The following is a 24,091-nucleotide window of genomic DNA, read 5'->3' as shown; positions in this document are numbered from 1 at the left end:
TTGAACAATTCTGCCTTTTATTGTATTTGCTTATCGTTGTGTTTTAGGTAGGTGATAGGTAAACATATATATAAAAACTGATGGTTATCTAGTTTATTTAAATACACCTATCACAATCACTGCATTCCACAATTTAAATGTTGGTCTCAGATAAGACACACGAGCCCAGTGAAATCTAACTCTTTTATTTTCTCTCTTGCATAAATTGTTGAATTCGAAAAAAAAGTGCAAAATGTCGCCGGTACCATTACCTATGCGAATAATGGCTAGTTCCATTGCCATTGCAAATCAAGCTGGAAAAATAATACGTGACATTATGAGTGCTGGTGATCTTGGAATTGTTGAAAAAGTAATGCAAATAGCTTTCTAATGTGATTTTTATGTTATCATTGTTGAGATGCTTTCTATTTGCGTTTTACTTTTAAATAAATCCAATTGGTTTTTTACAGGGCAAAGATGATTTACAAACACAAGCCGATCGATCAGCTCAACAATGTATTGTCGCTTCGTTGTCAAACCAATTTCCAAACGTTAAAATAATTGGCGAAGAAGGCGCATCTGATTTGGTAAATGTGCCAAAAGAATGGATTATCACCGAGTTGGATCAGGATTTTTTACAACAAAAATGTCCCGAATCCCTGTCAGATATCAGCGAAAAAGATTTAGTTATTTGGGTTGATCCGCTCGACGGAACATCCGAGTATACACAAGGTATTCTCGAACCAGTCACTGTGTTAATTGGATTTTCGGTACAGAATAAAGCGGTTGGAGGTGTCATTCATCAGCCGTACTATAAACGAAGCAATAATGAATTTGGTCGCACAATATGGGGCTTGAAAGGTTTGGGCAGTGGTGGATTCGTAACTAAACCACATGTTCAAGGAGAACTGATTGCAACAACTACAAGATCACATTCAAATGAATTGGTGCAAAGTGCTCTACGAGCAATCGAACCAACCAAAGTGATTCGTGTCGGTGGTGCTGGATATAAAGTATTACAGTTACTCGAAGGTGATGCACATGCTTATGTCTTTGCAAGCGCTGGATGCAAGAAATGGGATACTTGTGGTTAGTTTTCAACAAAATCGCGTTACCAAACTTAAAATAAAATCTACTAGTAACGAATTATTTTATTTTCCACAGCACCCGAAGCAATTCTTGAAGCTGATGGCGGAATTTTAACAGATATAATTGGAAACCACTATCAATACGGTTCAGATGTTGCATTTCTAAATAAATTGGGTGTAATTGCTACCGCTAAGAACATTGATCACAGTTCAATTATCAGCAAAATACCTGATGATGTTAAGGGAAAACTCAGCCAATGAACCATTTCGTTAACATTGATATGACATTTATGAGAAATTTCACAGATTATAATAAATCGTCTTAATTCAAAATACATTCCATTTGTCTTAGATAAATAATTTATTTTTCGATTAATTTTTTGCGTTGTTTTGACATTTACATGTCCATTTTTGAAACTTAATTTATTGAAAAAGAATAAAAACGAAAATTTCACACATTTATTTCTTTTTTGTTGTTGAATCCATTTTTCTAGACAAATTTGATTAAAAATAAAAGAAATTTATTATTTTTTCGTCTATTAACATGAACATTAATATTACTTGTGTTCCCTACAGACTTTACCATTAATACAAATGAAATTTCTGTATACTTTAAGGTGTTTTGTGATTGGATTTAGGGGAAAAAATATTGTGTAAAGGTAAGCGAAAATCGAGTAAAAGTAAATCTAAACGCAATTTAAATCAAATCAGCTACGTTCATCGGCATTTCGTCGATTTGTGTTGAATAGTACTGTTCAATGTCACGAAGAATTCGAATGTCATCGGATTTGACAAAATTGATGGCAACACCTTTACGTCCAAACCGTCCCGAACGACCGATACGATGAATGTATAATTCACGATTGTTTGGCAAATCATAGTTGATGACCAATGAAACTTGTTGAACATCAATACCACGAGCCCAGACATCTGTTGTGATCAGGACACGACTTTGACCCGAACGGAATTCTTTCATGATTTCATCACGTTCTTTCTGTGGCATATCGCCGTGCATTGAGCTAACGGTGAAATTGGCTTCTCGCATTTTTTCGGTCAACCAATCGACCTTACGTTTGGTGTTGCAGAAAATGACAGCTTGAGTGATGGTTAGCGTATCATATAGATCGCACAATGTGTCGAATTTCCATTCTTCACGTTCAACAGCAACGAAAAATTGTTTGATACCCTCAAGTGTCAATTCATCACGTTTTACCAAAATTCGAATGGGATCGGTCATGAATTTTGATGTCATTTCAAGAATTTCGTGAGGAAGTGTGGCTGATATCAAACAAACTTGTGTGGCTGGCGGCAAATATCTGTAGACATCGTAGATTTGCTCTTTGAAACCTTTATTCAACATTTCATCAGCCTCGTCAAGTACAAGCATCTTTATGGATCTTGTTCGTAGTACACGACGCTTAATCATATCGAATACACGACCCGGTGTTCCACTGACAATATGCTGACCATAGTCCAATTTACGTATATCTTCTCCCAAATTAGTTCCACCAATGCACTAAAAACGACAATCATTAATTAATTAATTATTATTCATTTTAGTAAAATTATTGTAGATAGTCATTTATTTACCGCATGGCACTGCACATTCATGAAATCACCTAATGCCAAAATGACCTTTTGAATTTGAACGGCTAACTCACGCGTTGGCGACAAGCATAATACTTGTGTTTCGCGCAGTGTTGTATCGAGCGATTGCAAAATGGAAATAGAAAATGTTGCCGTTTTACCGGTACCTAGATAGAATAAAACAAAGCCAGCATTGAAAATTTAAATAAAGCCGATTTTTAATCAATTCATACCTGATTGAGCTTGTGCAATCACATCACGCCCTTTCACAATTGGCAAAATACTCCGTTGCTGAATGGCTGACGGTTTTTCAAAACCTATAAAAAACAAAATCCAATCCGTTACATATGATTTATCGTACATAAATGTTGACCGCACATTTTTGTGAGGTTATATTTTTTCACACAAACACAATACATGTCACAGCCATATTGACTGAAGCATAAAAAGACCGTACGATATAAGTGTTCATATACATACCGTATGCATAAATCGCCCGAAGAAGTTCTTCTTTTAATCCCTGCAAATACGAATAGATGAATTTTTTGATTAAATAGCACGTTTTAAGTTATACAATAACTGTATTGAAAAAACATTGAAAGATTTCATCGATGCATTACATACCATAGAATTGAATGTGGGCACAACTTCAACTTCTTCGCTTGTTTCAAACTCAATGTTTGATAAATCTTCATTGGGTACTCCTCGTCGTGCCATTATTGCTATCTTTTTATTCGGCTCAATAAAATTCAAAATAAAATGACAAAAACACTTGCGAAAACTTTGATTTTTCTTGACGAGTTTACACTTTGTTTGACTGCGAAACCAAACACTGCTTTTTTAATACGTTTGGCATTTGACAACGCGCACAGCTATTTGCTCGGTTGAGTCGGTTACCGTACGATGTTGATGGCGTTGCTAGTCAATTCAATTGCACACACAACTGCAAATGGTGAAATCTCCAAAATAGAACGCATCCATTTCAAAGCGATAAGTATATTGTGCAAATGCCATCATTTGTGTTCATCATTTCAAGAAAATTATATTTATTTCACATTTGTTATGACTAAAATTCGGATTAAAAGTGTTTTTTTATAAAAAATTATTTACAACTGCTGAAAATTCTGTAAATATATGCCAGAAGTTTTGCAATGTCAGAAAATAAGTGAGTAATATCTTGTAATTTTTTATTTTTCCAAAATCTTTTTTTCCATCGAAGAGAATGCATATTGTCATTTTTGGCGCCAAGCGTCATATAACATATATTTACCTATTGAATACAGAAATTAAATTTTAATAAATGAACTTTTGTCGATTTTTAGTGAAAATGTTGTGACGAATATATGGTTTCGTTTTAAATTAATATGTATGATGGAATAATCTTATTTTTTTAGTAAAACAACGCGTAAACGTCCGGCTTCTCCGTTGATCGAATATAACAATAACAATGACGAAGTAACGAGGGAAAAAAGACGACGCATCATGGAAAGTAGACTGAAATCACAATTGGAATCAAACTTCACCGATAAAATGATTGTACCGTTAACATCACCAGATGGAACACGATCACGATACGGTCGTAAAATAAGTCCAGTTGAAGTACAAAATAATGAACAACGAAAATCGATGACAACACAATCAAGCGGCCAGAGCAAACGAAAAGTACGAAAAGTTTTTTCTATACATAATACTAGCAGTGAATTGCTTCGTTTTGTGTCGGACTATCAAACATCGGTTCTTAGAAAAAATCCCATTGATAAGTTGATATCAGTTAATAAAATTGGATTAAACAATGATCAATTTCAGACTCAACAAATCGAAATGGACAATAACAGTAATAGTAACACTGACATTATCTTTGACTTGTGCTCGGAAAATTCGGCAACATCCAACTCCATCCCGACGATGGATGAAAATATACAAAATATTCGATTTGAAACCGTAATTAAAAGTGAATACAAAATACCAAATGATTCGTTGGTTTCGCTCGAAATGGAAATCGATGTTGAAGACTTTTTAACAACGACCACTGTAATACGTGAAAAATACGTTTCGCACCAATCAACCGATTCGAATGAAATTCTCGATCAAGTCGATTTAACTAGTTCAACAGAGGGTAGTGTTGGTGGTGATGATGATAAATCCACATTACCGGATGAAAATGTCAACCCACCAGACAACGATGAGACTGATATTTTAAAAATTCACGAAATAGTTCATGGTTCAAATCAGATATCCGATTACGGAATTCTAACATCTGGTTCCGATGAAGTATCGACCAATGAGAAAACATTCTCAGAGTGCACAAGTGATGATTGTGTCATGGCTGAATTTTGCGACAGTGACTCACTTGAAAACTATCATTATGGTCAAATTGTATGGGCAGCGTTGCCAGCTTTCTGGCCGGCAGTAATCTCCAATTGCGAGCATGAGGAGATATTTAAAAAAGGTATGACACATGGCAATTTTAAGTTTTATTTTGTTGAATATTTATTCAATTCTATCGCTTTCAGACAATCTGATTCATGTGAAGTTCATGTACGATAATGCTCGTTACAGTTGGGTCAACAAAAGAAACGCATTATTACCATTCAAGGGTAGTGAAGAACTCATCGAAAAATGCAAGGTATTATTAATGAATCATGGTTTATAATAAAAAAATGTACTTTCAATCAATACCTTATAGGATTATACGAGTAAATGATTATCTATTTTGCATTTTCAGATGACTGCCAACAAACGAAATAAAGCATATAAAATTACATCGGGCAAACGATGGAATGTTGCTGTGCATGAAGCAAATGTGTTACAGTGCGTAAAACTAAGATATCGCATTGACTTCTATGATAAGATACTGATGAAGTCGGTGCATGAAATGGAAACAGATATACGTCGGGCTAGTCGCCGTAAAACAGATCGTTGCGATACGCCACAAACAATTGACACCGCCTATTCGTCGATGAAACAGTCTGTGTCGCCGGCATCACTGAGTCCGACTTTGAATGATTTAGATCGCAACTACGATGTTGATAAGAATATCAACAATTATTTGAAATCGGTCGAACTGAGCCGGCTGGAAGAGCTACCAGAAGATTATCAAATGGACGAAGCGGCATCGTTCGCCACACTGAATGAGTCACCAATATCAAGTGAACCAATTTATTGTCCGTTAATAAAATTAGTATATGACAAACTGCAAGAAGATGACACTTTTGCCAACCAAAATCAGAGCATCATTGCCAATGAAAGTAAATTTACGACATGTCTCAATGAACTGTGGTCGGAATTGTCAAAAACAAAGACGAATCGCGAATCGTCTTTGAAACGATCGAGTAGACGATTTTCGATATCTAGTGGAGAGTCCAATTCAACGACAAGCACACCAAAGCAAACCAAACGCCAAAAAGAACTTGCATACAAAAAAGAAAAAATTGAGCAACATCAAATGGTCGTCGAAAAGAGTGCCGAACATCAAAAACTAAAGCAAATTCAAACAAAGGAACAACGTAAGATTGAAAAGCAAAAACAACAATATGAAACAATAATGAATTGCTGTTTGAAAAATCATCCTTCCAACTTATTGCTAAAAGGATTGCCCAAAGATCCTGTTTGCCAATATTGTCTCGGAAGCGGCACTGTAATGAGGTGCGCAGGAAAATGCACCGGATATTTTCACAAAGACTGTTTTAACAAGCAGATTTCGGAGTCTGAATATAATGCAATTCTCAAGCGAAAAATGAAAGACACAATAAAGGCAATGAAAAATGGCGATGAACTGAATGACGATGTCATTTGTATCATTGTAGAAAACATAGACAAGGATAAATGTAAAAGTTGCATTACAACGGATGTGAATGTAAATATTTGCTTTGTTTGTTCAAAATCCGATGAAAAATGTGTTCAATGTTGCGAAAAAAATTGTGGAAAAGCTTATCACATTGAGTGCCTTAAGTATTGGCAACAACATAAAATACAATACGAAGGCAATAAAATCAAGAGCTTTTATTGTCCACGCCATGTTTGCCACACATGTATCTCGCCCGATATAAAGAGTATGTGCCACGGTAAAGAATCTGATAAGCGACTGATCAAATGTATGCTATGCCCGGGTACGTATCATCGTTCCGAATGTATTCCGGCTGGAAGTGAACTGTTGTCAGAAACACAATTGATTTGCGCTCGACATCAATCAACAAAAAATCAGAAACGCATCAACATCGACTTTTGCATCTTGTGCTCGAAAGGAGGCTCATTGATTTGCTGCGATGGCTGCGCAAATGCTTTTCATCAAGAGTGCCTAATTATTCCGGTTGGCGATCATTTTATTTGTGAGGTTAGTTATTTGTACTAACACAAAACTCCAACCATTATCAAATTCATAATATATTATATATATATATATTTTTTTTTTTCAAATTCAAAATGCAGGAATGCGAATCAGGTCGTCGGCCTCTATATGGTGAGATTGTATGGTGTAAATATGTAAATAGCCAATGGTGGCCAGCCGTCACCGTTCCACCACAGATGATTCCACAGCCAGTGTTTCGCGACAAAAAAGAGCCAAATCAAATTTGCATATACTTTTTTGCAACGCATAATTACGGTTGGGTATCACAGGGTCAAATTTATTTGTACCAGAAGGGCGACGGCGATATAAAAAGCAAAAAAGACAAAGAACTACTAAAAGATGCTATGGATGAAGCTGAGATTTGGTTCCATCGATTCCAAGAGATTTCGGACAAAAGTGGAAAATCGATAAAAGCCGGAAAACCACCTCCATATCGAAAAATCAAAGCAAATCGAGTTGTGGCCAAATTCAAAGGAATCGAATATAATGAATGCAAATGTCGTCCAGATGATCCGGCACCATGTAGCCAAGAAAGCAATTGTTTAAATGCAATAACAAACATCGAATGTGATCCAGAATTGTGTCCAGCAAAAGAAAAGTGTCAAAATCAAAATTTCCACAAAGGCGAACAATATCCATTTGAAATTCGAAAAACCGAGTGCAAAGGATGGGGGCTTTTTGCCAAAGAAGAAATTCCAGCCGAAAAATTTGTTATCGAATACATGGGAGAGGTAATCGACAGTGTAGAGTTTGATCAACGATTTAATCGCGCCAACGCAAATAAAGACGACAATTACTATTTTTTGACACTCGGTCAAAATCTATATATTGATGCTGCTGTATACGGAAACGAGGCACGATTCATTAATCATTCGTGCGATCCGAATGTTATGCATATGAAATGGTCCGTTTACTCCAATCGACAAGAACAGCTACGTACAGGATTTTTTGCTTTGAGAAATATTCTCCCGGTACGTATAATCACTACCCTACGTAAAAACGCATTTCATTCCTTTGAAAAAACAAACAAACAATGGTTTTCTTTCTCCTTTATGCAGGGCGAGGAAATAACATTTGACTACAACTGGCGAACAACTAGAAAAACAATAAAAAAAGCGGTTTGTCAATGCGGGTCAAGCAAGTGCAATGGCTACATTTGAATTATCGCCGAAGTCGCACACCTTTTTTTTAATATTTATTTTTTTTTCTTGAAGAATTTTCTGTTTTGAAGAATAAACATTGTTGTTGATCTTAATTTGTTCCCAATCTAATTTATCGGTTATAAAGAGACTAGAATTATTTTCTGATAATTCTCAATTATAATGACCTATAAAAATACAGACGTAGAATAGATAAAATGTGTAAAAATAAAATCACATCGGTCAGTAATATGTATGTAGACTTTACGAATTGATCTTCTCATTTGAATTGTGAAAAGGAGTCCAAATGCTTTTTCTTATGGCTTGCGGAATGGAGCACTGTAAACATGATAAAGTAGAAATTTGTTAATCACATTTAAGACTTTATGAAATGTTAAAGACTTTGTGAAATATTTAATGAAATCAATTTTATAAGAAGATTTAGATAGTTCTAGATGAATTTTTTTTGTGCCGAACTTAATGAGATTTATACTAAATATTAAAATAATAAAAGTCATTTTTTCCATTCGACTATTACAATGAGAACCTAGATGAGAACACGTTTGAATTTTTGTATGAATATTTTATTTGAATGGAGTTCATGTAAGAAGGTAATAATTCACAATTCCAATTACTTAACATTTAAATCAATAAAGTACAGAAATCACTAAAGTAAAGTACTTTTAATTGGATTTTATAGATATCGTGATACTTTAGTCTTTCAGTTATCCGTTTTCTTTCATCCGTTTAGGATAACTCGAAATGCAAGACCATAATACTTTAAGAGTATCATTTGAATTTTAGGCCCTTAAACTTATTTTGTTTACACATTTGGTTTCAATTTGAATACATATGCCCTACTATTCCAATGCCAAATGAAATTAATATTGTTATTAATATTATTCACTAGATATAATGGGTAAATAAAAGTATCGTTGAACTACATGTAATTAAAGGCTTATTATTTGGCTCATTATTCAAAATTTTGCGGCATTAAACCACATTTAAATGGCTGTAGCCAACACATTTCATAAATTACTTTTGAATTGCGTCAAAAAATAATGAATAAAAGCTTCACACCGGCCACTATCGAAGTATGAAAATCAGCATCGAAGTGGTTTATAATTTCAAAATGAATCGAAAGAAGAGGTGACATGATTATGGGGACTTTCTGACCTTACGTTCATAAATTTTTGGAACATTTTGTATTTAGGGATTATTCAGTGATAATTGAAATAACATTGAGTTTTACAAAAATCCAACCGGGGAGATATTTAATGAAAAATTTCCAGTGTTAAAAATGATCCTCTCTATTAAGGCCTTGCTATCTGTTTTCTCTTTCTAACTTGAGTAACTCTAGTACACACTGGCGTGAATAACAGACTTGGATCTATGTTTTAAGATAAGTTTGATTGATTTGCATGAGATAGTGAAAGCTAGAGAATATTTAACGCACTTGTGAGTCTCACTTATAATGAGCATTTGATTGCAAGCTGAAATGTAACATGAATTCGTGGAAGATCATCTTTTAGATGAATGATTTTTGACATTATCAAATTATTCAGTTTATTAAACTTATTGTAATATTTTTGACGATTTAAATATGCTACCCACAATTGAAGTGATCACTTTTCAGTCAAATATCATAATCACAAAATCCATACACATGGAAAATATACGACAAGTGTTGAAAATCTAACATTTGACATTTTTTCCCCAAATGTTGTCACATTAAGATAAATTCATTTAAATAAACCAGATTTTCCAAAATTTAACATTTGCAAAAATAATAAATTGTGGTTGAGAGTCTCAACATTAAGAACTATGAATAATAAATTGATTGGAGGATTAAATCTTTTCTTTCTTTTTAAAATATTCTAAGTTGGAACGATTGTGCTGTTTATATCCAAACTGATCATTTCTATCAAAGCTCATTATGATTGATAATCACAAGAAATAAAAATGTTATTTACATCATTAACATTTAAGCTCCCATAGTTTGAGTGTTATGACCTTTGAAGACTCAGTTTTTCATAAATAACCAACACTCTCTTTAAAAAATTGCATAAGAACAGTAACGTTTTTGTTTCTAGTTCTTTTATTGATAATGCGTTATTATTGTTTTACTTAACAACTTCAGCAAATATTTTGACATTACAAAAAATAATATTTAAAAGTTAAAAAAGATTAGAAAAATATAATCAAATTAAAAATTATTTCATATGAAAAGCAAATTGACATTGAACCATACAGACTACAGATAATCAATTATCAAAAAGTTGATAGGTAATTGATGAAAGTCCATTTGAAGCATAAACATTTGAATAATAAACAGATATTCCATTCACACTCATAAAAGTGTTTTTGAGTTTCCTGATAACATAAAAATCATATAAGAATAGAAAATTATATTGAAACAATATATTAAATTGTTACAAGTCCTTTGTCAACTACACATTTTTAAATTTGATTCAATTCGAAAAAAGCTATAACACCACAAATTCGGTGGAATTATTATTGATTCTTCGAAACATCTTATAAACAAACTGGTAAGTGATAAGAACACCAAAAATATACTTTTGATTCAAATACCATTTTAAATTTGGGTTGTTGCTTTCAAAATAATCAGTTGCTTACATGAATGAATAAAGTCGGGATATTTTTAAATGGGAAAGGTAAATTAATTTCATATTTCTAAAAAATAAAATTTCCAATAAAAAAGCCCCTGTTGATATGGAGCAGAATTCATCAAAGTAGAAAAATATTCACAGTTTCTCTCAAACCGGTTAATATATTCGAATAACGGTTCTTGTGAATGATACTTGATTGATATTTATTTTTAAACTACAAAATAGTTGTCGAGCCCAATAGGTTGCAATTTCTCTCATTTTTTTTTTGTAAACTTCACTAGACGTTTCTATTCATAAAGCACACTCAATTCGGTTTTTATCTCACGTCAAGAATTTTAATTCCGAAATCAATTTGAACGGCACCATATGTCATAACGTTGCCTTGAATCTTGAAAGAAGAGAGAATAAAAAGTGTTGGCATACGTAAACGTTTTTTTATGAATGAATTTCCGCTTTTTTGCGTACTCGATTAACAAATATCATCTTAAATTTGAAAAGTCATGTGTGGTTGCGCACATCTATCAGGAAACAAGTCTTACACCTTTTTAAATATAAAACACAATTAGATGCCAAAATGAACAGAATATGATTTGAGTTAACCATTGGTATTTGCAAAAATAAAAGTTAAAAAAAACGATCTGTGGTCATGAAAGAGCCGAACATGGATTAGCTATAGAAACAGAATCAAAAATAAAATAAAAGAATATTGCATAACTAAGTTGGGTTCTAAATCAATGTCTATGACATTTTTTTTCTTATGTTTCATTTTTATTTCGTTTTTTTTTTTCAGATTGAACTTTTTCAGTTCAGATCCATGGGATTGGATACATTCGTATATAATTATCAAACTCACATCTTTTGCGTATATGCGAAAATCCCAAGCAAAAATTTCCCCTGGGCCGTTTGCGGTTTTGCGAGTAGTACAAAACTCTTTTCACATGCTAAAATATCACGAGAATTAAATTACTTTTGGTTATTTGCAGTTGTGTTACTCATACGTTTTTGAAATAACAAAATTAAAGAGAAAGATTTTTTTCTTCATTTCGAACAAGAATGATTTTTTTTTGTTATTTTTGGATAAGGTTATTTATTTCCATTGAAAACGATTGACAAGCAAATTCGCAATTCATCTGATCAGCTCGAGATATGTAGCGTTGCGTTGATAATGTTTTTTTGATTGTATATTGACAATAATAACAATAATAACAATGTAAACAAATGAATGTTTCAATTAAATACAAAACAAAACTTGCATTATCTTAACTAGACGAACCAACTACATTTGACTTTAGTTCGCCTTCAATTTGACAAATTAATGCAATTCAAGCATTATAAACTGTTTCAAGTGAAATCAGTTTTTGACGCAATTTTCCATCTATGCTGATTAAACATTATGTTTAATTTGTGCCCCATGACAAATTGAAGCAATATGACTAATTAGTTGATAAGACCAGATTATGAGATCAATGGGATTTCACGGAAATAAAATTTCCGTCGCGATGACTCGATTATTAAATCACATTCTAACACAGTTTGAAAGAAAAACAACAATACTGATCTAAATTCACTTACAAAGTAAATTCATTGACGCTTGTCATTATTGTGAGTCATTTGTGATTGATATTAAAATATAAAAAGCGAGCAGAATAAAATTGAATAATAAAAAACAATGGTTTATTTATTTGGATGGAAGTTTTAAGAACTTTAAACACCAATTATCTATGAAATATAGTCTCCGGCTCCCAACAAAAACGATCAAATAATAAAATGTTTGTAACAAATCAGAATCCAAAATACACGTTTTTTTCTTTCAATGTTTATTATCGAATAATTTCCAATAGCCACAAAATTGTGGTTTTGCTAACAAATTAAAACCCATCAGAGTGAGGACGATTAACATGTTTAGAAGAGAAGGAAAAGGTTAATCGTATGCAATCGACGAAACTGTTAAAAGCGTAAAAAAGAGTTTCAATTCATTAAAAATAAGCCTGAAAAGTAATGGTGAATTTGTAATGATCATTATTGTAATAAATGAAACCAAATCATATATTCATTTCAAAAATGATGACACCGTATATGTGAAATAAATAGAAAAGAATTTATTAACAAATATCAATTTTCGGAGAGATAAATTTCCAAAAGCAACGAAAATGTCGTCATTAATTTGTCGTTCTCATTACACATGATTTTGTGACTTCACAAGCAACTCACATTGTAAATTTTGCGAGATAAACCAAATGCGTCACTCATCTGGATATTGGAAATAACCAAAAACTACAAACACGCACAACAGTAAAGCGAAAAAAAAACCAATGAATTTGTCCCATTTGAAGCGTTAGCAATGTTAACTTAACGCTGATAGCTGGCCAACGTAATATGTCGTATGGGAGAGCGCAAATACATAAAAAAATGATGTCGCGTTAGCTGCAACACGTTTTCTGTTGTCATGTAAATTGTTGTTGTGATGCCTTTCGATCACAATATTCGTATATGTTTTATATATGTAACAATCAGCTGGTTGTGTGTATATGTAAAAGACCGAGAGAGGCCAGGCCGCAGGTGCATTTTGAATAAATATATATGACGGTGTGCTGAGACAAAATTTAAGTTATTGTTAAATATCGTGTTGTAGCAGCAAGTTAAATAAGCGGCTAAATCACAATTAAACGGCAACTGTTTTTGGTGTTTGAATTTTTGAATCGACAAAGAGAAATTGAAGTGGCCGTTTTTTTTTGCAATTTAACAATAATTGGGGCTTTTCCGTTCAATCGAAAAGTGTTTGTTTTCTTTCTATTAGAAAAAGGCAGTAAACAAATTTAACGATTTTTTTTGTGAGAACGTTGTTTTTGTGATATTTAGTAATCAAAAATGAATTTTTACCAAAATCTGGGGATTTTTTTAGTGATATTCTTTTATTTGCAAAATGGGTAAGTGATTGGCAATGCTTCTTTTTTATTTTCAAATTGAAGCAAATATCAATGTAAAAATTATACGAAATTATATCACGCAAAAAATTTGAATGGTGCAAAAGACGTCAAATCCTTAATGGTTTTATAAGTTCATTGTGTAGTAGGATTATTGACAAGTGATTGATAATTAACTTTAAATATTGTTTCTCGTTTGAAAGATAGTAATTAGAACCCGTTTCATATTTACCTATTTCTGAATCAAACAAAGAATCGACATTAAATTGTCGATTTAATTTGAACGATTACTATTTGTTAATAATCCCATGCGCACCTGATTGATGCTAATAAATGTTTATAACGATAAATGGTGAGCATTATTGAACAACAATTAGACTCGAACCGGACTCCTGTTTTTTTTTTTTTTTTTTTTTTTTTGCAAATATTTTTGCTTATACTAATAATTCCATTCGAATTTAGTTCAAGGCACACATATATTCAGTGCCTTGTTCTAAAAATAGAGTTTATGGTTTACCGAAAATGGCAAAATTTCGCACAAAGTGAATGGAATTGGTTCTGTTTCTTTGTTTCAGAGAATACGAAGAAATTAAGGACCTAGCTAAGCGGATCTCGTTAAAATGAATAAATAACACAAATTATTCGTTTAAGACAGATAGCATCTATCGGGGCATCTATCGAAATAATCGAAACAAAAACTTTTTATGATATTCAGCTATTTTATGCAAAACGATTTCTTGTCTACCCGGCACTATAAGTCACGCTTTTATGACCCTTCAACATATAAAATTGAATTGCCATTTTTACCTTCTCTCATAATTCTTTTTTTATTTCTAACACGTGGATCGTGTCAAGATCAATGGAACAAAAAACTCCCAATCCATGATGCACAGCATTTTCTTTTTGCACATAACTTATTTTTATCTAAATTGTCTAAACAAAAATCTATTATTAATATCGATTCATGATGTGAAATCGGTAGGATGCTAATATACAAATGTAAATTAAATGCTGATCGCATTGAATTTATGAGAATAATTTGAAATTTAAATGCAAAACGATTCTTCTTCATTTTCTTTTCAAGCAACCAGTCTTATTTTAAATTTCATGCAGAAGATTGTTCAAGTCATATATTTTTGAGGGCGTGCAGCCTTTGTACGTACTTGTACATACATATGGCGTCAAAAGAAGGAAAAAAATTGTAGATTTATTTATTGACATATAGCACTTTGCTTGCGGCGAATAGTAAGCCAGTTCATTTGGAATGTATAAATGAGTGCAATTTAGACTGATAATAATCAATTCGAAAACGTGACATAATCCCACCAACAAAGACATGGTTTTCTTTGATTTGGCACGATATATTATAATATCGACTAGATACGATTTGACCCCTTTGATTCTCATTCAATAGATAAATACATAATTAATTCGTTTTGTTCATATGGTATTTTTTTTTTCTTCTTATTTGTTATTTTGCAACAGGTGGTGTGAGAAGGTGAATCGAAAATTTCCATCAGATTTTCTATTTGGTGTTGGATCATCGGCATATCAAGTCGAAGGTGGATGGAATAAACATGGCAAAGGAGAATCAATTTGGGATGTTTTAACCCATCAATACCCGGAGAAAATGACAGATAAAAGTAATGCTGATGTTACATCCGACAGCTATCACAATGTAAGCTATTCATATGTGTACAAAGACACCCATGTTAATCGGGTTCGTCGCTTTAGATTTTTCCTTGTTTGAATGATCTATCAAAGCATTCTTGAACTTGACCTTGTGTAAATAATAAATAAGAGAATAATAATTGAGTTAATACGTATGAAGATGAGTTTTAAAACAATTCATAACCACGCGTAAAAGTGTTCAATATTTAGATGATTGATGAAACGGGCGCAAAATATTAAAATCAATGAGTCAAACTGTTGCTACTTTGTTGTCATTTTTTTTTTCAACAATATTTTCTTAGCGAGCACATTTTTTTCTTTCTTTTTTGAAGTGTTGCTTAATCCCACAATAAACTTTAAACGTTTTCTATTAATCAATAATAGCAATCACAGCTGCTGACAATCTAATAACAATTGAATTCATTATTTTGCTTAATCATACGATGATTTTTTTCTCTGAATTTTTTAATAAGTGCCAAATCAAATAGCAAATAGCATCCGCAAATCATACAGAACTAGTTTAGTTCCGCAACATTTTGTTATATGAAATTTTTTTCTATTGAAATTTTAAACAATTACTCAATTGATTAGCATAAATCATATTGCAATGAGCTTTTCAATATCAATCAATACTCAATCAATATGTGCAAATCGTTTTTTTCCCCAACTAATTCACATGAGATTTGTAAAACTTGTTTCTCATCGAACACAAAGTCATAAAAAGTGTGATTTCGTTCAGTTCCAGGTGTTTGATGTCTTTACGTACGAGAGATAAAAACAATTTGCTTTCATTTTAGTGGCGTCGTGATGTGGAAATGGTTCGCGAACTTGGCGTCGATATTTATCGATTTTCAATTTCATGGACGAGAATTCTTCCAAATGGTTTTGTCACTAATGTTAATAAACATGGAATCCGCTACTACAACAATTTAATCAATGAATTATTAAGGTAAAACATTCTATTTTTTTTTCTTGATATCTTCTTCTTTTTCACATTTGTTTTCATTATCCAGAAATGGTGTGCAAAGTATAAAACGTTTTTGTTTTTGTTCATTCAATTAAACAGATATAATATTACGCCAATGGTGACAATTTACCATTGGGACTTACCTGCACGTTTACAAGAATTGGGTGGATGGACAAATCCAGCAATTATTGATTATGTGACTGATTATGCAAAGATTTTATTCGAACAATTTGGCGATCGTGTTAAGGTGAATAAAACGTTTACTTTTAATATAATCAATAAATAAACGACTATGATGTTATTTTCTTTTCCAAAAAAAATGCCAGCATATTTTAAGAAGAAAAACACAAATATTAAACAGATGAAAGTAAAATGTCCAATTTCAATTTGAATGATTTGCCCATTTTGATTCAAAAGTTGCTGCAACGTTTGTTATAACCTTTTCTTTTAAATCTTTTTTTTTTGTGGATTTGCGTGATGATTAGATATGGACGACAATCAATGAACCTTGGCACATATGCGAACAAGCGTATGGCGTTGATTTTATGGCACCAGCTATGAATTTTCCAGGCATTCCAAGCTACTTGTGCGGACATAATTTGTTGAAGGCACACGCTGAAATTGTTCACTTATACCGAGAACGCTTTCAGCCAACTCAAAAAGGTACGTTAATTTACATCACGACATGTTCTAAATTTGAAAATCGATCTGACACTATCAAAAGACAAAGAGGCTTAATGCGTCGGTTACACTCCGCACAATTCCACTCAATATATTTGTCGACTTGTGTGATTTTGTCAAGTTGTTAACACTGCGTATTTTTTTTTGCTTCTTTTGATCCAACCGAGATAGCTTGTAGATGCGGTCAGTGACTTTGGCATTTCATGTTTATTAGTTCGGTTAGTAGTTAATGATCTAATAATATGTTAAACCATTTAAAACATTAAAGCGCCAAACATACATAAACTTTAATTCAATGTGCATTCAGTTAAGGCTATGATATGTGCGCAAAACCTATACACTCTGTAACAGTGGTTGAAACTTGATACAGTCTTAACATGATCATTTCACTGTCTGTCTATGAGCACATTTAAAATGTTGATCTTGATACATTTCAAGTGCTTTTTGTATGTATGGTGGTGTTTATATCAGCAACGCCAACAGCATCACTAGCTTTATTGAATTTTCACGCTCTTGTTATTCTCTTTTGATCATTAGTTTGCTTGTGGTTTGTCTGATTAATTGCTCAGAAATGTTACAATTATTATGTGAATTATTTCTGTTTTTAATGTACGACAACTTATGAACAGAGTGTGCTTCGTTGTGAGATATAAATTAGCAATCACACCTCAGTTTAGTTTCATTCGAAGTACAACCAATATTATCTTCAATCAGAATCAATATGATCGTATGCCATTTTCACGCATTTTCAATGCTATAATCATTGTTTTCACAACGCAAATGAATATATATGCATGCCAAGAATACACGACTGTAGTAAAAATACTTAAGTTTGTCAGTTTCATTCAATTCTTGACAATTCGAATGATTCACAACGTGACTGGTGGTTGTAAAGTGATATTTTCCTGCACAATCCTACCGCATGCATGAATACATAATTGATTATTATTGTGATTACGCATTTCATGTGTTATTTTACTCACATATCTATTTGTTATACATTTATTCCTGTAAACGGTAATATGCTGTGTTTCGCTATATTTCCTTGCTACTCATTCCGGCATACGATATTCTTTTAATTTACGTTAAACCTCGCGTTCCACCCAACTTTCTAATTGGCTTTGCCAACCAAAACATTACACCGAAGCTCAGCGACGAGTTCAATCATGATTTTATGCATCACATGTTGTGGTCATCACCTTTGCCATTCATTTGTACATATTTTCCAAAACAAAATCACCAAGATCTTGTCACTTTCCAAAAACAAGTCTTTTCATTTACTTATTTTCATTTATCTCTGCAAATGGATTTTTTTCACATATTTTGTTCAACAACTTGTTTATCACACATTACGCTAAATAGTAATCGCACACCAACTACCGTAAATGAGAATTTCCTACAATTTAATAGAAAGACAAAATCAAATTAGAAATCAATTTGCAAATACCAATCAAAATATTCTGTGTGAGCAAATTCTGTTCTTTATCATCGATGAAGCAAAAAGTTATATTAAAAGTATATTTTATGCATGCTGATTCAAAGAGTCAAATATGTAAATAAAAAAAAACAAGAAATTCGCATGAATATATCAAATTTAAGGAGTGTCACATTAACATATCGATCGACGTGAGAAATTGATACATAATCTAATTCATTAAAGTGTATCTATTCGATCTGAAACTGAATACTTAATTTTACAACAATGTTCTTAGCAGATGTTCAACGATTTAACTAATACACGTTTTCGATTAGAAAAGATCAAATCTCTCTAAATCACATTCCTTTCATATCACTAACGATGACGTATTAGCCAAATTTAGAGAGAAAAGAATTAAGAAATTTGCTTTCATGTTAGGTCGAGTTTTTTATATAAATTTTGATGACTTTGAGCATGTTTGAGCGAGTTTAGTTTCATGTTTCACACATATATACAAATATCAACACGCAAAATTAACGCAACATTGATCAACGAGTGCACATGATCACATCGAATGTAAACAAAAATCAGAAAAAAAAATGTATGACATTGCCAAACGACTGGAATATACATTCTATATCAATGTCATGGTCATTTTAAAAGGAACCTTTGTGAATTATTCAAATTACAAACTAACAGATGTTTAGCCATATTGATATTGTTATGCTTTTTTAATTAAATCATTATCATTCAAAGTGCACGGATCGATTTTTATCAAAACTGAGTCACTCATTCGTTACGAGAGCAAATGTTTGCTGTCATTTATGATACCATTTCCCCAGGATAATCAAAATAATTTTTTTTTAATTAAATCGTTTTTTTAAATAGGAAAAATTGGAATTACAACCGATACGTCATATACCCAGGCCAAAACTGACTCGAACGATGATAAGATTGCATCAGAACTTGCTCTACAATTTTATGTAAGTACAAAAAAAAAAAAAAACAAACAAATAATGGTATTTGTTTAAGAAAAGAGAAAACAATTATTGTCGCCGGTTTTTGTTTTAGTCGTTGATTTAATTACAACTTTGTTACAAGCGGCACTTCTAATTAAAGTTTAATTATTATGATGGCGAACAAAAGTTTTGTACTCACTTAAATCTATTAAATGCAAACGGGAAAAAAAATTCAACCGACTTTTTAAAATAACAAAACTTGAAATGAAAACCGACAAACAAAACAGAAACAAGAAAAAAAATCGTAACTCAAAGTTTTACTAGCAAAATAATAAAAAATTCTTCCTTGTCCAATTGGCACATATTCTAGTGTTCACCTGAGATATATTTAGTCAGTTTAATTAGTTCATTTACAATGAAATTGAGCGTCATTCGTAAACGCTGATGGTTACATAAAAGTGCGGTTATTAATTTATAAATCGTCACATTGACTTTTAAGTTAAGGCCAACAGAATAAACAAACTAAAAACAAATGTATGACGGAAAAGTGCATGAAACTCATCACATTCGATTTAAAATTGTTTTTACAGCTTGGTTGGTTTGCACATCCGATTTTCTCAAAGAACGGTGATTATCCTCAAGTAATGATCGATCGAATTGAAGCCCATAGTAAAATGCAAGGTTTTCCACGATCACGTTTGCCGACATTCACTGCCGAGGAAATTGAACGAATTCGTGGCACGTCCGATTTCTTTGGCATTAATTCTTATACAACTGTTTTAGTTACACGTAACGATCACAATAATTCAGCTAATTTTCCAATACCGAGCTTCAATCATGATATGGGCGTTGTTGAATCGGTTGACGAAAATTGGACAAAATCCGCATCAGTTTGGTTGCACGTAAGTTTCTTATATATTTTCCCAATTTTTTATATTCACATATCAAACATAACATTGATCATAAAATCAATAAGACAATAAGAATATAAAACCAGTCACGGTTGATTGACAGATAACAATGTTTTTCGTTTCGTGCTTCAAATGTTAAGTATTTTCTCTTTTTTTTTAAATTCTATAGCCCGTTCCTTCCGGTATGTACAATTTGTTGATGTGGATCAATAAAGAGTACGACAATCCGCCAGTGATTATAACAGAGAACGGTGTTAGCGACAATAATGGAGTAAACGATATGGATCGTGTCGAGTATTTGAATTCATACTTATCTTCTATTTTAGATGCAATGGTAAGTCAAAATGATCACCATTTCGATGATAAATTCGCTAACATAATAAATTATTTTCTCAGGATGATGGTTGTAAAATTCAGGGCTATATTGCATGGAGTTTGATGGACAGTTATGAATGGAGAGCTGGTTTCTCGTTAGTATTTCCGTTTTTTGTCATTCGAAAAATAAAAATCGAAACAATGAAAAGGATGTCACCACTCACATTCGTTTATTTTATAACAATTTTAGTGAACAATTTGGATTATACCACGTTGACTTTTCCAGTCCGGAAAAAACACGAACGCCAAAAGCATCGGCTAAAGTGTATGCCCATATTATTCGACATCATGCTGTTGATTGGGAATATCGTCCAGAGCTAAGCATCATCAAATATCCAAGTGTTATCCAGGCACAAACTAGTGGCCATTCATCAAATAGCTCATCAGCTGCCATAACAAGTCCGATCGCAATTTTACTTGCTGCACTTGTGCAGTATTCTATTCATTTATTTCTAAGAAAATAGGCCCATTCAAAATCCAGGCATACGTATATTATTCAGTTCAGCTATACTCATTTTTTTTATTTTAATTGCAAACAAAGCCCATCGCACTATTTATTTCATACAAATCGTGTTATTAATTTTATCAAAAAAGTCTTTTATCGACTTTTTTTGCCACTCTGAAATATGTAAAAAGCATTAGAAATAAGTTGTATCGATTAAAACAAAACTGCGATTTATGGTCAATACATGATAGTTCGATTATATTGTTTGATAAATGATGATATATTTCTGTTTTAAAGCTAGAAGAATTTCAAGTAATATTAAGTTGCAAATGTTGCATTCCTCCTATTTTATAAATAAATGCTTGACAAATTCGATTAAACAATTGTTTTAATTTCAATGTTCCAGCGAAAGTGTTGCACGTGTGCTCAATTGTATTAATCAAATAATTAGTTTGTGGCATATTATTGATTATTTGACCCCGTTCAATTTTACCATATTCTCTAAACAATTCAATAAACATAATGAACATTAACTGTCAGTCATTTGAATTCATTTTCACAGCTATTTGACCCGTAAATATGATACGGGCCTATAAAATCAATTTGAAAATCGTTTGCATTCCAGAATTGAATGAATGTTGAATGCGTTCACATTAAATCTGGTTCTTGGCAAAAATTTTGTCTCAAACGAACCGTTGCAACAACATTTGATCTGAATCGTTGACTAAATACGCCCGTACTTAGGCAACATAGATTTTATGTGTAGCAATGGACATTTTTCTCTCATTTAAATGACAATAATCTTCTTGCTTTCTTTTTTTCTATTGATTTCATTTTAATGTCCAAAATAAATGATATGAAAACGGTAATATTTCTCGTTTTTTTGTTCTATTTTTCTTACCAAGATAAAGAGATACCTCTCATCAAATGATAACATTTGTTTAAATTCAAAATGTTCTCTAAAAAGGTATTGATTTTTAAAATCTTTATCAATTTTTTCAAGCATCAATACCAGTTGGCAGTCTTCATAAATATGTTATTCATTTGAAACTTGAAAAAAAAAAAAAACGTTCAAAATTGAGGTAAGTTAATTTGAATGACAAAAGACCGATTCTCCAATGTCGAACATTTCGACAAATCGTGATTTGCTTCTATAAGAAATTTAAATCTGTTATTGACTATTAAATAGATTCAAAGGATTGCTACATTTCAAGTTATTCATGAAATTATATGCCAATTGAACCCTCGAAAAAAAAAACGTTTCAAGGTAAAAAAAATGCAAATATAACTATGGGCTTGTTTTGAAATAGTTTTGATTCATATATATATATACACCATTGAGTTAAGGCACACAACACACATTTTAACTGAAAATGCATTTGGTGAATGGCGTTTCTCTGTAAATTTCATGGTAGTATCATTGCATGCATTCGAGAAAGGAAAAGAAAACAGAAGAAGAAAAAACCTCAATCATGCATTTGAATGCAAAAGAGAATCCATTATGTGTACTGTTTTTTTATACTAAGAACAAGACTCTCTCTATATATGCAGCGGTCGTTTAGCGTTTTCACAAATAGAAATCATGTCCCGTGATGATGATGATGTTGTGTATCTGTGTACTGCAGCTTTACATTTGCAGATTGTGTCATACACAATACAGCACAGGTAATAGTTACCAAGAGGCATAAACGAATAGATGCAGTGGCATTAGTAGTCAACCATCGCAGGCAGCAGAGCAGATGTACGACAAATACAGCGTATATAATAGTAATAACAATACTAATGATAATAAAAAAAGAAATCATCGTCATTGCAATGGATCGAAAGAGTCGAGTGAGCGGCAAAATATTGTAACAAGAAGCATCAAGCAGCTTTGTGCATTGGAAACAAACGCTGCCTATATATCCATTCCGATTTTTTTTATACTAATAAACTTTTTCTTCTTCTTCTTTATTTCATTCCTTTTTGCACCATCACTTTGATACATCGCAGCGTTTAGTAATTTCTCTCTTATGGATTTTCACATTCTCATTTAATTTTCATGTCCTCCATGAAATGGTTTTTAGCAAAAATGAATACAAACAAAATAACAACAAGCATGAAATGCATCATTAAAGAATTTCGAAATTCACAGTTAAAAATCGTGCAACATGCTATCCATGTGACCAAAAACCATGAACGTACGCGGAAAACATTCGGCGAAAAAATACAACACACTACAGTTCAACGACAAATGGCAAAAAAGAAATAAGAAAAAAAAAAACATGCAAACAAAAATATCCGCACGAGGAGATGAAAATAAGTAAACAAGAGTAGAAAAAAAATACGAAACAAAATCAAAACAGTGCTAAAAGAATGACTTTGTAAGTGAACACGAGCGCGCGACATCGTATCGCGCAGTGCAAAATAAAGAAACCGAACACGAATGGTTCGGTCAGTATCGTTTAGGCAAGTAAAACCATCGTTGCACTTCACTTGATCTGCGTTCGCCGCAAACAATGAATGTTAAGTTGTAATTTTTTTTATCACCAAGAAGTGCAGAGCAGCAGTTTTCGTCGGTTTTTTTTTTCGCTACACGCGTCCAGGGGCAAATTCGGACAAATTTTGGTCTCTCTCTTCAGCTGTACAAGCTATCTGGTCTTATCATTCGCATATGAGTTTGCCAAATAATACCGCTTCGCTCGTTGAAATGAAACAGACACACGATTATATTTCGTGAATTTGGCGCGTTGAATAGCGATCGCCAGCGATATAAATATGCATCAATATCGATTGTTAGCTGTCTGATTTCGATGAATATGGGTTGCATCTAAATTATAGAAGGGGACGTGATATTCAAGCACATTTCTGCAATGAAAACCGGGACAATGATTTTGTCTTGTTCATTATGTTTGTTCTCGTTTTTCGTATTTGTGAATAATTTTCGTCATTCAATTCGTGGGCTCGATGTGTTGTTGTTTTTTGTGTGTG

The 24,091-nt window shown here is 32.4% G+C and overlaps 4 protein-coding genes across 6 annotated transcripts; 3 read left to right on the top strand and 1 right to left on the bottom strand.

Annotated features, from left to right (window-relative positions):
* The first annotated feature begins 11 nt into the window (after nt 1-11).
* Nucleotides 12-1,404, top strand: LOC116338885 (3'(2'),5'-bisphosphate nucleotidase 1). Its single transcript, XM_031764416.1, has 3 exons — nt 12-349; nt 450-1,068; nt 1,144-1,404. Exons 1-3 carry the CDS (start codon nt 233-235, stop codon nt 1,326-1,328), a joined length of 921 nt encoding a protein of 306 aa, XP_031620276.1. The 5' UTR covers nt 12-232; the 3' UTR covers nt 1,329-1,404.
* Nucleotides 1,405-1,512: 108 nt separating this feature from the next.
* On the bottom strand, nt 1,513-3,542 carry LOC116338883 (eukaryotic initiation factor 4A-III). Its single transcript, XM_031764413.1, has 5 exons — nt 3,279-3,542; nt 3,135-3,174; nt 2,888-2,971; nt 2,658-2,821; nt 1,513-2,583 (listed from the first exon to the last, which is right to left on the bottom strand). The coding sequence occupies exons 1-5, from the start codon at nt 3,369-3,371 to the stop codon at nt 1,765-1,767; spliced, it is 1,200 nt and encodes a 399-aa protein (XP_031620273.1). The 5' UTR covers nt 3,372-3,542; the 3' UTR covers nt 1,513-1,764.
* Nucleotides 3,543-3,670: 128 nt separating this feature from the next.
* Nucleotides 3,671-8,699, top strand: LOC116338882 (probable histone-lysine N-methyltransferase Mes-4). Of its 3 annotated transcripts, none has more exons than XM_031764412.1 (7): nt 3,671-3,819; nt 4,049-4,316; nt 4,461-5,103; nt 5,168-5,280; nt 5,380-6,987; nt 7,083-7,973; nt 8,061-8,699. In XM_031764412.1, exons 1-7 carry the CDS (start codon nt 3,806-3,808, stop codon nt 8,160-8,162), a joined length of 3,639 nt encoding a protein of 1,212 aa, XP_031620272.1. In that variant the 5' UTR covers nt 3,671-3,805; the 3' UTR covers nt 8,163-8,699. The 3 variants fall into 3 exon arrangements, with proteins under 3 accessions (XP_031620272.1, XP_031620271.1, XP_031620270.1); XM_031764411.1 differs by having other exon boundaries at nt 4,049-4,388; XM_031764410.1 differs by having other exon boundaries at nt 4,049-5,103.
* Nucleotides 8,700-13,374: 4,675 nt separating this feature from the next.
* Nucleotides 13,375-21,440, top strand: LOC116338767 (myrosinase 1). Its single transcript, XM_031764220.1, has 10 exons — nt 13,375-13,698; nt 15,181-15,373; nt 16,164-16,315; nt 16,433-16,580; nt 16,819-16,996; nt 19,320-19,414; nt 19,981-20,292; nt 20,471-20,635; nt 20,698-20,771; nt 20,867-21,440. Exons 1-10 carry the CDS (start codon nt 13,640-13,642, stop codon nt 21,138-21,140), a joined length of 1,650 nt encoding a protein of 549 aa, XP_031620080.1. The 5' UTR covers nt 13,375-13,639; the 3' UTR covers nt 21,141-21,440.
* Nucleotides 21,441-24,091: the final 2,651 nt, after the last annotated feature.

This window comes from Contarinia nasturtii, unplaced genomic scaffold (genome assembly GCF_009176525.2).
Source record: "Contarinia nasturtii isolate CC-2019 unplaced genomic scaffold, AAFC_CNas_1.1 Cnas_scaffold_414, whole genome shotgun sequence".
Lineage (NCBI taxonomy): Eukaryota > Metazoa > Arthropoda > Insecta > Diptera > Cecidomyiidae > Contarinia > Contarinia nasturtii.
This window is presented reverse-complemented; position numbering and strand designations above follow the sequence as displayed.

Excerpts from the sequence above, each read along its gene's own strand:
- LOC116338883 (XM_031764413.1), bottom strand. The coding sequence starts at position 3,371 with ATGGCACGACGAGGAGTACCCAATGAAGATTTATCAAACATTGAGTTT. Across the intron at positions 2,972-3,134 it reads TCGGGCGATTTATGCATACG|GTTTTGAAAAACCGTCAGCC; the intron begins GTATGTATATGA and ends TGTTTTTTATAG. Across the intron at positions 2,584-2,657 it reads TGAATGTGCAGTGCCATGCG|TGCATTGGTGGAACTAATTT; the intron begins GTAAATAAATGA and ends TGTCGTTTTTAG.
- LOC116338885 (XM_031764416.1), top strand. The coding sequence starts at position 233 with ATGTCGCCGGTACCATTACCTATGCGAATAATGGCTAGTTCCATTGCC. Across the intron at positions 350-449 it reads ATCTTGGAATTGTTGAAAAA|GGCAAAGATGATTTACAAAC; the intron begins GTAATGCAAATA and ends GGTTTTTTACAG. Across the intron at positions 1,069-1,143 it reads CAAGAAATGGGATACTTGTG|CACCCGAAGCAATTCTTGAA; the intron begins GTTAGTTTTCAA and ends TATTTTCCACAG.
- LOC116338882 (XM_031764410.1), top strand. Across the intron at positions 5,104-5,167 it reads TGAGGAGATATTTAAAAAAG|ACAATCTGATTCATGTGAAG; the intron begins GTATGACACATG and ends TATCGCTTTCAG. Across the intron at positions 5,281-5,379 it reads AACTCATCGAAAAATGCAAG|ATGACTGCCAACAAACGAAA; the intron begins GTATTATTAATG and ends TTGCATTTTCAG.
- LOC116338767 (XM_031764220.1), top strand. The coding sequence starts at position 13,640 with ATGAATTTTTACCAAAATCTGGGGATTTTTTTAGTGATATTCTTTTAT. Across the intron at positions 13,699-15,180 it reads TTCTTTTATTTGCAAAATGG|GTGGTGTGAGAAGGTGAATC; the intron begins GTAAGTGATTGG and ends ATTTTGCAACAG. Across the intron at positions 20,293-20,470 it reads CCGCATCAGTTTGGTTGCAC|CCCGTTCCTTCCGGTATGTA; the intron begins GTAAGTTTCTTA and ends TAAATTCTATAG.